This window comes from Lissotriton vulgaris, chromosome 10 (assembly GCF_964263255.1).
Source record: "Lissotriton vulgaris chromosome 10, aLisVul1.2, whole genome shotgun sequence".
NCBI classification, from domain to species: Eukaryota; Metazoa; Chordata; class Amphibia; order Caudata; family Salamandridae; genus Lissotriton; species Lissotriton vulgaris.
In genome coordinates, this window is record NC_141698.1 from 69642174 (window position 1) to 69655896 (window position 13723).

The 13723-nt window shown below is 43.9% G+C and overlaps 1 protein-coding gene across 1 annotated transcript in view; it reads right to left on the reverse strand.

The window, feature by feature from the left end:
• Window positions 1-13723, reverse strand: part of NDUFB10 (NADH:ubiquinone oxidoreductase subunit B10) — a 31716-nt gene that overhangs the window by 4763 nt on the left and 13230 nt on the right. The window contains exons 2-3 of the mRNA XM_086942382.1: window positions 13379-13517; window positions 9385-9524 (exon numbers count right to left, since the gene is read on the reverse strand). Of these exons, the coding sequence (XP_086798508.1) occupies window positions 9385-9524; window positions 13379-13517 (279 nt within the window). The remainder of the gene's footprint in view (window positions 1-9384; window positions 9525-13378; window positions 13518-13723) is intronic.

Below are 13723 nucleotides of genomic sequence, written 5' to 3' on the forward strand. Positions count from 1 at the left end.
TCGCCGGGCTGAGTGTTAATGAATATGTATCATATTTCTAATTTGCATTATTATTGTCCCCGAATGTAAAGTACAGGTACCGGCCCCGCAGTTCGCCCCTGTTGGGTGAGTGCAATACATGCACCGCTGTCTTTCCGGTAGCCCCGGTAATTCTTTTTGAAACCAGAAATATTTAGCGGGAAACGGGCGCTTACGCGAGGAAATGCGTGGCCGCTTTGTCTGTGAGCTAAAAAGCAGACAGTGAGAGCAGTAAATGTCCAAAATGTAAAAAAACAGTAAAAACACCCATAAGCTTTATTTCCAAACACATAGAATAGTCCTGCAAGTACTTAGCCAAATACCTACAGGTCAAGGACTCCTGTCTAAAACAAAACAAGTAGGGAAGGCAGAGAAGGGGAGGGGGGGGGAGGAGAAATGCGACACGGCGGGCAGGGGAGGGGGCGAGGGGGGAGGAGAAATGCGACACAAACAAGACGGAGGGAAGGCAGATAAGGGGAGGGGGGAGGAGAAATGCGATACGGCGGGCAGGGGAGGGGGCGAGGGGGGAGGAGAAATGCGACGTGCGGATGAGGGAACTGATGTGCACGCGCTTTTAAGCTCAATGCGCATGCGCATTGAGCTTAAAAGTCACGGGCACTGCAAGGAATCGCCACGATTCCTTGCAAGTTAGTTAAAGAGTGGTTAAGCCCCCATAGTCTCGCAAGCTCGATGCGCATGCGCATCGACAGGCGAGACCTAAACAATACAAAGCTTTAAAAAAAAAAACTTGCTTGTGTCAGCAGTGCATATTATATGGCTAGGCAGTATAGCTGGGTTTTTACCAATAATTATCTGAATATGTTAGTATTTCACACCAGCATTGTTTATATATATGCTGTTCATGGGCATGCGCAGTACACACCTGATAACCGGTCGGCTTTAAAAGGCGTGACGCACATCTGTGACTATTCTGACCATCTATTTACACATCCGTTCATGGCTGCGCTTCCTCGTTCATTAAAAGATGCCAGTAAAGTATATTCCAGGAATATACTTACATTCTCTTATCACACCTCACCTGATGATCAGACTCCTCACAAAACAGTGAAAAGGAACGGGGCTTGGGGGCGCCAGGCATTATTTGTGCTCATTCTCACTATGTGACAATCCTCCTGACAGAGCCACCCTCCTTACCTACACTACCTTACTTATCTTACTTATTCCCACTTTAAAGTGGAAGTAGGCAGCTAAATCGAGGCACTAACTCAGATGAGGCAAGTTTGCAGGTAAGAACCACAAATATGGCCGTGCTGTTGAGTAGGGCTGAAAAGTAGGGACAGAGCTGTGGTTGTCGTACTACACCTCCATTGAGCTGATGCAGTGGCTGCCTGAGATTCAATGCAGACCTGCGCATGGCTCGCGGAGGCGGCGCAGGTCAGTGTAGAGGTGAACTGGCGTGCTGTCCGTGGGTCCCAGGGCTGCACCTTGAGGGGCTCTGCCGTGCAGGGCGGAGGCAGCCAGTGCTCGGGCCAGGCTAAATGCACACTGGCAGAGCAGAGCTGGGTAGTGAGTGTACTAGAAGAGATGCCGGTTCAATGGGTGTCTCAGTACGTCTCATGGGTCACGGCAACAGACTTGCAGAGGAGGGCTAACCGGGACAGAGCTGCGTGTGCTTGCTGGAGCGCTAGAGAAGCCTCTGGCAGGCGCAGCTCAGGGCTGAAAGACATCCCGGCCTTCCCCAGAAGTGCCATGGCGAGGATCACATGTGGCACTCGTGTGGACCACTGCCCAGAAGGTTAGGGTTTTGTTGCTGCAGGACGTTACATCTGCGGGTTGGAAGACCTGTGTCAGCAGCCTCGCTTGAAAGCTGCACATTCGGCCATTAATTAGGATAATAAACACAATTCAAAGAGAAAGCGCTGGAGTGCTATGGAATGGCGTAAGGAATGATTAAACGCGCTCCTCTCGTTCGAGTTGGATTTACTTCCGCTTTCAAATGGCTAAACTGCATGCATTTAGTAATCCAGTCTAATCTCTAATTAAGAACACATCCATGTTAGTCCGTCCCGCAACAGCTGGGCTGGTAGAGGAGGAACAAGCCGTGGCCGTGGAATGTCCAGGTTCTTGAAGGGGAGGAAAAGTGAAAGTGCGCGATGCGCGTGCTGTGCCGCCAGTTTCTCTGCTGAAGGGAGACTGGAGGTGGCACGCGCGGACAGGAGATGTGCACATCTCCTGTCCGCGCGTGCCACCTCCAGTCTCCCTTCCAGCACCAAAGCGGCAGCAATAGTCTCGCTAGCGAAACAGCGCATGCTCTGCGTTCGTGGCGAGACCTAAAAAGGGGTAGAATACAACCTTGGCGGACCCCCCTAGTGCAGTTTAAATTATCTTTAAGGCTCGCTCCCTGTCAGCATCTAACTGCTGCTGTGGTGTGCGCTTGAAGGTTCATTAGTAAAGTTGTGATAGTAGGCTTGATTCCCAGGGAGCTAAGGTCTCACAGTTTCTTGCGGTTCACCCGGTCAAATGCGGCCATAAGGTCTATAAAACCTAAAAATAGTGCACCACATTGAGCTACAGTGGTCACTACGAAGTAGAGGTGAAGACATTGCTCATAGTTGATTGTTCCGAACGGAAACCAAACTGCAGCTCAGAGATTATTCGATTTGTGTCAGCCCAGGCAGAGTCTAGTCAATAAAACCCAACCCAGAACCTCAACTGTGGAGTCAATGAAGGATATGGGGCAGTAACAATTGGGGTTGTCTTAAAAATCGGAATAATGGTGGCAGTTGACCAAGAAGACGGCATCCCTTGCCTTGACGTAGTCAGAACCGGGGTCAACACATCTATGTTGTCCCAGAAAAGATCCAGAGGGATCCCATTGGGCCCTAGTGCCTTATTCCAGGACAATGTCTCGATGCCCAGGCATACTTCCTCTAAGGAGAAAGTAACTGGTGTATCACCCGGGCAGTGTTCTTTTTCATTGGGTGACCCTCCACTATGCCCAAAGTTGTGCACTCCTTCAAAGTGGTCGATCCACTGTTCCGGGGTAATGTGATTGAATAACGCGGGCTATGATGGCTCTGAAAAACAAGGTCTGTTTATGACCTGGCAGAAAAAGTGTACTATCCCTCTGCTCACTCGCTTTGGCTAGCTCGTCCCATGCCTGTCTCTGTAGCAAATGCCTCTGTTCTTTCAGTGCCCCCTTGTAATTGCTACGGCAGTTTGCCACCTACGCTCTATCTCTAAGGGACTGCTTCAAGGCTTTCGTCAGGAGATGAAGGGCCCGAGAGAACTCGCTGTCAAACCATTTTGAGTGTGCAGGGGCAGAGCCAGCCACGGGCACCGAATACAAACCAGGGACCGACTGGGCGATGAAACAAATGAACTTAGAATCTCTTCACCAGATGCTAAGGGGTCTAAGCAGGTTCGGATCTCATTCTGACGGGTTTTGAAAAGAGTGCAAGTTAAACATTGGTGTCTATCTGCGACCAGCGTAGTCGCCTCCCCTGGTCGGTTAAAGATAATGTACCAGGGGGCATGCGAGGATGATCCGACTGGCAGTGGCAGCCCCACTGCTTTTTTGCAATGAAACAAAGGTAAAATAAAATGTTAATGACTCGCGTTATTATCATTGCATTTTCTCCTTTTTTGGCAGCCTTGCATGACGGGGCAGGGGGGGGGGGGGGGGGTAGTACCCCCCCTCCTAAGTGCGCAATGACTGGGAGCCTGGGTGTGCTTCCTGTTAAGGCTGAGCGAAGGAGGACAGCGGAGGAGAGATGGGGGTGAGGAAGCGGTGAGACGGTAAGTTTAGCTTGAAAGGGTTAGTCATGTTATCCTGGGTGAATACGAGATTGTGAGAGCGTAAAAAACTGTTCAGTTCCGCACCTTCTGGGGAGTGCTCCATATGCGCGCCATCGTTGATCATGTAGGTTTGGTTGCTGTGCAATGAATGTAAGGAGTTTGGGCACATGTGGCAATTAAAGTCCCCTACCAAGAGAAGATTCTCTTAGGTAAGGCCCTCCCTCATTGAGTCGTTCATTCATTCAAGTAACTTTATTCGACTCACATGAATCATAAAAGTGTTCCATACATACATAAAAAAATTGGGGTGAGTTCATGTCAAAGTACTCAATTTTTAAAACAAATTTTTGATAAGATACAACATCCCATCAGGTTAATTTTCCAGTAACAATTCATACCTTTTCCTAATTGACAGCGCTGTTCTAATGAAGTTGAGCACAGCACTACAAATGACAGTAGTGGACAAAGATCGTAGATAATTAAAACCTTCCTTTAAAAGAGGCTTAAGAAAGCGTGCCCTAATATCTTTATAAATTGTGCAAAAAGCATAAAGTACATAGTACTTTGTTGGGCTAAATTATTACAAGGACAGAGAGTCAGTCTCTCACACCAACTCGCCTGTTTGGAAAAAGCCACTGAAAGTGCAAAGACAAAACCTAGTCAAAAGGAACCTAGCTTGTGTTTGAATAGTAAATGACAAATAAAATTGCTGATGAAGTAGCTACCCATCGATAAAAGCATAATTTTCCCGATCTGTGGTACTTATTTCATTATAATATAAAAATTTTATGATTGATTTCATATTAGGTCGAATACCACAGGAATATCGTAGAAGTGTCCCAAGCCGATCCTATAGAAAGTGTTCTTGACATAAAGCCAGGGGATAGACAGGGCCTTTTCCAAATTCATACAGACTCTAATGATTGCCCTTGAAAATAATAACTCCTCCAAAGTCCATACCTTTCCCCCTAGGATCAATGGGGCAATATTTATTCTATCTCTGACATAGTCGAAACCCACTTCAGAGTGACAACATTTTGTAGGAGAGCTAATGGGAATCGGTAATTTTTTCAAGAATATATTTTCAAAAAAACTCCCATTGTGTCAATAGCACCACTTAAAACTGAGAGGTTTGAGGGCCCACGCTTCCCCCTTTTTGCATTGTAAAAATTGATAAATGCCAAGCAAAGAAATCACCCAACTCCCAATTTAAGGCCCTGGAACACTTTGGAGTTCCACTTCATTGTCTTTACGGACCCACAATGCTCGAGGGCTACAAAAATAATTAAGCCCCCGCTCGCTCTTCCCGCTCTAGAGTCCACGGTCGGGCAGAAAAAGTTTTTAAACCCCTCAAGAAATTGTTCTCAACTTCCCACGTCACCTGAAGACATATGATGTTGAAAGACTTAATAAACAAAACTCCACCTTGAGTATAAAAAAATTTCAGAAAGCCCTGCCACGTTCCACGAGACGAGGCTTAAATCTTTCCCAGAACCCTGGCTGTGGCCTAATAGGGTGGTTATAAGGCTGACAGGAGGGTCTGTGGCTCCATGGGAAGGTGACCTGCTAATATGATGCTCTAAATTTAAATGGGCGAGTCCTCCGTGTCTGCAGCATCTCGTTGGGGCGGCCCTAGGTGGAGGCCCTGGAGTATGCTTCTGTTGTCACTGTCTGGGAGTTAATCCAGGTCATAAAGATCCGCCAGAGGACCGTAACGATTACCACCAATCGCTTATGGCTGAGCCTTACTTAGAATGCTCGGAGAGGGTCTATAAAAGAAATCCAACTGAAGTGGTTTGATACCAGATTCAGGAAAATAAGTCTGGGAAAAGCAACTCAAGATATTTCTTACCATTTCTGGGTGTATGATGGTAACGGTCACACAGTCACCCTCAAAAGATTTCTGGGAGGGCCCTATCCATGAAACCCTCCGAGCCATCAAGATGTTCCTGTAGTGTCAACACCATAGTGTAAGGACAACAAGTTGGGGGGAGGTTAATTACTGGTAAGAGGGGACTATTAGTGGCAGGGCCTGGAATTTGTGTAGCTACTACTGGGCTGCATGCAGGGAGCTGCTGGCTAGCAAAGGCTAAATCCTTACCACAAGAGTGAGAATTGAGAGGCTGGGTATGAGCCTTCTGACTCGTGTCTACCGGTAGCGTAGGATTAGAAATGCGAGGCTGTCCACAGCTTGAGTGATCAGTGGGAGGCAAGTAAGTAATCGTGATGTGAATCTGCGGGGGTAGGGATGGGGAAGCTTTATTGATGGAGGACAGAATTCTCTCAGATCTATCAAGCATTTCTCTTGAGTCAGCCGCCAATTTTGTCCCAGTACTGAGCCATTACACCAGTGAGTAGGTCTGTGATTTTTTGCATTAAGAGATCCCAATAGTCCTCCATAGTCCAAGGAGTGTTTCTTGCATGTGCACCACCGGGCCCCTTCTGTGTCTCTTGTGGATCATCAAACATTTTGGCCTTAAGCTTCTGTTAGGGGCAGGAAAGATCTTCAAGTCTGTGCTGGAGTGTGAGGCTAAGGCAGCAGTGCTGTTAATAAGGACTGGGGGTGAGGCAATCTGGGACTATCAATGATACCGGTGTCTCTGACTCCTGAACATTTGGGAAGGCCGAGTGAGGGGCCTCCAGGGGCAATGGCGGGACAAGCCTTCAGGACCTACAGAGAGCCTCCTTTCTGCCCAGTCACTTTCTTTTGAAATGGGCCCCACAGCTTTGCTAGGAAGGAAACAATGGTTGAACAGTTTAGACCCATGGGTGTCATAGCGGGGCATAGCTTTCCTTTTCCGCATAGTCACTCTATCGCAGAAAACCACAGGGGGGCAGGACCACATGGCCACAGTATGATGGGACGGCTACTTACTGCGGAATCTTCTAATGGTCCCTGCTGCCAAATATGAGCTGTAGTCACTGCACCGCAAGAGTTGGGAGGCGAGGGCTAGATCAAGGAGGCCGAAGAACCAAGAGAGCAGGCCCAGCCCAGCTTCTCCGGCTGGTGACTGGTGCCGTTCTTAGCCCGGGGCCGACTCACACACAAAGTGGAGCCGCCTCCCGGAATATGAAGAGCGCCTCCAGGCAAAGGTAACGTGTGTCAGCGACGTTCGGTCGGAAGGAGTCATGGTGCTTGCGGTCTGCCCCCTCCGCAGTGCTTCTCACAAGCCCAAAATGTATGGATTAGAGATGGTCACTGGTGGGTTGTTCACTTTCACATAGAAAGATCTCCAACTTACTAGCCAGTGCCTCTTTCAGCGGGCTCGGAGGTTCCATGGTGGGGGTCGAAACAAACTGCTCAGGATCGCAATTCGGAAATTATACTCATCATTAATTCTCCTATCTTTCCAAAGGATACAAAACTATCTGACTGTACCTAGCCCCCTTAACTTGCACTAAAAGGTGGCAGGTGAGTTCTACACAGCACTGTTCTCCGAAACCACCATTGCTGAGCAGAACAGTCGTCCTCTTTTCCATTCTATGAAGAATTATTGTTGACGCAGTGTGTACTTTTTTTTATGGAGTAGCTAAAAGACTGCAAGAGTTTATTAATCAACAGGAAGGGATTCCTAAGAGTTTATTCTTCAATGCCAAATGGATTACACTTTGTGCTTATTTCCAATGAATGAATTGTTGAGATGATACTGGAAGCTGGTGAAAAAACAATACCCCCACCGTAAAACAAGTGTTGTAATTCCACGCCCAGTAATGTCATCAGAATAATCTCCTTTAACCACACGCATGATAAATTAAATGCATAAACAAATGCACTGTAAATTTAAAGAAAGGGAAGCAAGCGGAACACCAACATTAATGGTCTCAATCACTCCCTTACTCGAGGTAGAAGAAATAATACAGAGAAACTGTTGGCTGAAGATACCTGTAAATCCCTCCTCCCTCAACCGCAGAGCTTTCTGCATGGATGATCTTATAACCAGTGTTTAATTTGTAAATGAAAGAGTGCCAGTGCGCAAAGCTTCTACTCAGAATTCTGTGACTGGTGCAATGAAACGGCCACCTCTTAAATTCACTACCAGTCACTCCTTTACAAAACCTTAACTGACTTGTATGTTCCTGTTTTGTCAGTTTTTGTGATGGGTTTTCCATCTTTGTCTTCCTGGTCTTTCCTGTTTGTGTGTTTTCCCCTCTTTTGCTCTTGGGGAATATCTGATGCAGAAAAATAAGTGCCAGTCCCCAAAAATAAGTGTTGGTGCGCCCCCGCTCAAATTAGGCACTACTTGCAACCTTCAGGGATTGGAAGCTGCAAGTTGGGGAATGACGTGCCAGTAAGCAACATGTCACTGATACAAAACAGAAGGCTCATTGTTGGGAGGCAAAATGGACAAATAAGGCTTTTTCGAAAGGCTGATAACGAGTGTACGTTTCCTAAGGCCACTCTGATTGTCCTTGGACCATTTATATTGTGGTCCTCACACTTAGAATTCCTTTTTGGGTTGTTGGAGGTGCTAGGACAGAGGGGTCATCTCAAATAGCAAGCACTTTTAACCCCTTCAGCGCGGTGCAAATTTTCGCAATGTGCTAAAGGTTCTATTGAGCGGGCGGGGCCGTGACAGAGCGGTTGGAACTGCTCCGTCACGAGTACCGAAGGGGTTAAAGTAAAGTGAGAATGTGTGTGGCATAGAGGATTGTGAAAGCATAAAGGAAAGTAGATATGCTTGACATAGGAGTAGCATTTGCCCCTTGGCTACAATGTTCTGCTGTGGGCGGGAATGCAAGGAGTGCGGCCGCACACCGACAACTATTAAATAGGGGTTACTTATTTTGCACATGCCCAGGAGGTAAACGGATGTGCAGCTTCCTCAAAATGGCAACCATGTGCAGCACGTTCTTCAAAAGAAAACTGACCCCCTAGGTGAGACACAGAAAGCCCACAAAAAAAACAGAAAGAGCAGCAGAACGGATCTCACGCTAGCAGACCGTCAAACAAATAATTGTACTAATAACGAGCAATTATTTCCTACATGCTGGAGGCAGCAAGAAGTCACTTTATAAGTCGTGCACAGAGTAAAATTATATCAAAAGCATCAGAATGTCTTGAAATAATTACAGGTATACAAAATAAAAACATCTGAGAGTAGTTTAATATTGGATTATAGGTCTGGATTAAAACGCAATGAAAAGGAGCAATAAAATTCAGCAACAGGAGATTTTTCATTCTCTAGCCCAATGAAGGGTAAGGTGAGGCATAGCTCAATCATTCTAGTAAATAATCAGAGTAATCTGCTATAATCTAATACAGAGTAGTCCGTAATCAGATCTAGGGTAAAATAATTAACCTAATCTGCATTATAATAAATAAGTAGTCAGAGCAATCCCCCACATTCTATTAGAAAACTAAATATTGTTCTGCATACTAATATATGATAAAGTCTTCTATTTTTTGTGTAGTTTTCTTCTCTTTCTTTTAAACTACACACAGCGAAACTTAATGGCGCTGGAACCTGGCTCAGGTGGATCATTATTTAATTTGATAAAGTGCACATTTTTTTATATTACATCATGAACAAGCAAATAATGCTGTTAAAATGATACTTGCTTTAAAAACACATTTAAGCCCAGTCAAACATTTTTGGAATTACTCACATCTTGACCGAAAGCCCTTCGCAACCTCTTCAAACTGTTGCACTTCCTTGGCACAGTTCTGGACGTAGCTGTTCCCTTCCCGCTGATGGCAGGCTTGCATCCTCTGCTGGACTATCTGCACTATCGCCTGGTCAACTTTACTACGTAAAAGAAAGAGAACAGAAGTCGTTTGGATATATTTAGTGCACAAATCTTTCGCACACATATAATGTATTTATCTCGGCTACTCTATGAAGCCAGTCACAAGAAGAGATGTACAAGAAAACCTTGCAATAAGAGGGCAGCGTTGAAACTTTGGATGGAACTTGAAAATGCATACAGAAGAAAGACAAGTAGAAATGCCCTGGAATGAAAGCAGATATTGTTTGGAGGAAGCCATGACACACACAGTGACAGGTGTGTCATGGCAACTACCCAACATAAAAAGAATCAACATCTTTTCCGCTTTTTACCTGGCTCATTCTCCCTTTTTCACATTCCACTGCATTATGATGATGCATGCATTGGCGGGAGAGTGGAGAGGACAGATTTCATTGCAACAGACTTGTTTGAACAGGTACCAAGGCATTATGATTTGTAAATCTTGAAATGCTTACATATTAGCCACTGTTCTTGTGTTCTTTTCATTTTACATTTTCGTGAAAAATAAATGCTGATGAATAACGATTTTAATAATGGATCCACTGTGGTGGTAATACAAGAAAATAGCTGAAAAGCTCTTAAAATTATGTACAGAGGTAATTAACTTATTTTAGTTAGGTCACATTTTGCCAAAGTCTCCATTTAATGTAATAATGATGCTGTCTGTTGCTTAATCCGGTATCTTTCCCCCTCTCAACCCATTCCTGTGCGTATTTGTCCTTCCACAGCTCTGCAGAGTGAACACTAAATTATATCACAGTTGTGTGCATGTATTGGGAATTAACTTTTGTAGAGTTTCTAATGTTGCAAGTGCTCATGGTTCTTCTGCTGTCGTTCAATTGCTGAGCATAGTACTTTTCCACTAGTGTATGGTCTATTGCATACGGTGCACACCCAGTTGAGTTTCCTGACAACCCGACGCCTAAGATGTTTAAAGCTTTCTTAGAAATGGGATAGAGTTATAGGCCATAAGATGACAATCCATACTCCGATTATCTCAATATTGGTTACTTTAGTCATGCCATGATGAAACTGCACATTGTTTTCATTTTCTATGCAGGAATAGTGTCCAAGAACCCCCTGATTTTGGGGGTGAGCCAGAAGTCTTTCCTGTAGCTATGCTGCACAATTTCTTACGATTTTGCTTTTCATTTGTGATTTAAGATAAATCTGATTTCCTGACTTCAGAGCCTTTATGGTATTTATCATTTACTCTAAACCACTTGGTTTCTGAGATTTTTGTAATAAAATCTTTTAACTTTCCCCTGATTTAGAACTCTTTATTGAGTGGTTCTAGTTACTTATTTGCTACTCTGCTTAACTAAATGTTGGGTCTGCTGATGGGGAGGGTGCCTTTTAATGCAAGATAAAACCCAGACCGGTATCGCCTGAGGTCAATTTTGGGTGTTTTGCATTTTGAGGTGTCCTAAAAGTGGTGTTTGGGGTTTTGCTTGCACACTATGCAACAGTCCCTCTGAGGAGCTTCATGAGGAATGAAATGCGTCCTAGAATTTACAGTGGAGCAGAATGTTAGGAATGTAGGTACTATGCGAAGAACTGCAATGAACATAATACAACAGGCCCTAATAATTTAGACTACTGAAAACTTCAATTGTATGTAGACTGTGGCACGTACAACTAAGGGTCCACAATGGAATAGAAACACAGAAAGGAAGGACAATTCAAATCAAGTTGCACCATAGAGACACATTGCAATATAAGTTCCTCGTACTAAACCATAAACCTTGTTTCCTTGCATTTAAACATAGGATCTGGGATTCTGGGTGAGGCATGTGCGAAAGAAGAAACATGGGTTACATGTACTGCTTACAGAAAGCAAGCAAGAACCTGTTGTGGACGCATGCAGTCAAAAGTCTGGTAAAGACATGATGGGATCAACTTTTGAAATCAAACAGATCAGCAGAGTGAGCATGGCAAGAGTGTAGGTTTCTGCTCCTATTCATACCAGAAAATTATTTTGAAAATGAGATACAAGGGGATTTGTATATGGACAAAAGGAAGTTAGGGCCTCTCAACAGCCCAAACCCTCCTCATCACTCAGTATTTTTAAGAAAACATGATGTTAAAGCGTAAATACAAACCCCAAAAAAAGATGGTTTTGAAATGTTTGTGAATTTGAGAAATACAAGGGCACTTCCAGCTACCAAATGTAGCTTGATCCAAATAGAGAGTGCGCGGAAGGAAGAAAGATTGCACAAATGCATATTTTGTAGAATCTAGGAGTTTCTGCATCATTAAGTACCCACTTTGCATTTCTCGGGCACACTCGAGGACTCAAAGGGCGTCAGACATCAAGAGAGAAAGATGGACTCAGTTTTAACCCACACGTGCCAATCTATACTGCAACTGGTCTTCAAGGGGCACCAATGATGCCACAGAACACAGTTTTCCCTGGCCATACTTTCACCTTCCACAAACCTCTGAGCTGCAAAAGCAACACTGCCATAATAGGAACAAAACTGCTTTTATTAGGCTGCTGCAGGGTAAGTATACACCGCCACTTAAGTCTGGCTCTCAGAGGGAGTCACATTGGAATAAATGGTTAATTTTCTTAAGAAAACAGAAAAAACTGATGACTACTCCACATTCTAACCAGGCCCAAATAAAAGTGAATGAGGCTAGGGCTATGTCACCAGAATCTGCTACCAATATGCCCATCCACTCTAGCATGGGCAGATGAGAAATGTCACTGGCCAGCAGCAGATTGCAGACTTCGGCTGAATTTGGAAAGATCACCGTCAACCATCCACTATCAACACAATCATCTCAAAGAAGGTGTCTTTACCCGCACAATCTATGTATTGGTTTTCAGAACAGACAATGTTTGTATTCACTGGCAAGTCTCTAAAGAAATATAACCAGTCTTCAGAAGTACAAAGATTCTCATTTGATTTTAAAAACAGAATGAGAAGGTCGTTGTAACTTCAGTTTACAGCGGCAAACTAACAAAACTATGCGGATGCCACACAGTGCATAGTTGAATGCAACTCAATAGGATGAATATGGAAAAGATTATTTTAATCCCAGGTAACAGGTTTCCCTCAGCTTTCCATCTTCTGGGGTTTATAAAAAAATAGGCACTAGAATCGGATAAAAACATCTGTCATCCGCGTATACCAATAAGCATCACCACTGAATAAATATGCACTCTAGAAGTACACTCAATATGTTATGTAACGCACAATGCCTAGCATTTTACTGGCAATCGTGTAGTTTTTCAAAACTTGGCTATATTAACTTGAATAATACCTAGCCAAGTCTATCTGCAAAGCTGAGTTTGCACTAACAACACGAAAAACGCATTGACGTTCGAGAGCAGTTCCATGCTTCTTGCAAAGAAGTACATAAGCCTTTTATAAATGAATGATGCTCAATCACTACTAGCCTATGGAACAAAATACAACTGTTTGAAAAAGATTCTGCATAGTACTGTTTCTTGGCAGTGAAATAAAATATATGCCTAATGTGCACTGAAAGAAAGAAGAATCCATTTGACCAATCTACTAGGAAAAAATGTTAATAAAATATAACAGCATTATACAATGCATATTCAAAGTACACACGAGGTCTATGTGGGGCAAAACAGTAGCTTTTATTCCGAAGTGTAATTTAGGGAGATTCTTTATTTTGCGATTTTCTCATTGTAACAGGTAGAATGAAAATCTCACTCTTTATGTTCTGCTGTGCATACTACATTTGTCTGTTTTCGGATGTTTGCTGAGTAAGGAGAACAACCCATTAAGCCACATGACTTCCGCCCTTCTTTTATATACTCAATCCCCCAGACAACTTAAAAAAATAAAAAGTGGTAAAACAAATACAGTTTACATACTGGTCTCGTCTCCATTGCATCTCTGCTTCAAAATGGCATAGGTAATCCTTCTCCTCACACTCAGTCAGATCTGGGACGCGGCGGTACTGGCGGTGATAATAGTAATACCTGTTCTTTTCACGCTGGCGGTCAATCAAATCTGCAAACAAGAAATGGAAAATGCAATATTTTGCAAAGTATGAAAAGATAATTCACACCCAATATTAAAAACTGGCAAAACAAACAAAAATAGGGTACTATTAACTCCAAGCCAGTGTCCTGGAAGAAACACTAGAGTTTGTAAACTTATCGCTATTACTTATCCACAATAATTACCGAAATTTCTGAAAATGAAAGGATAGGTTT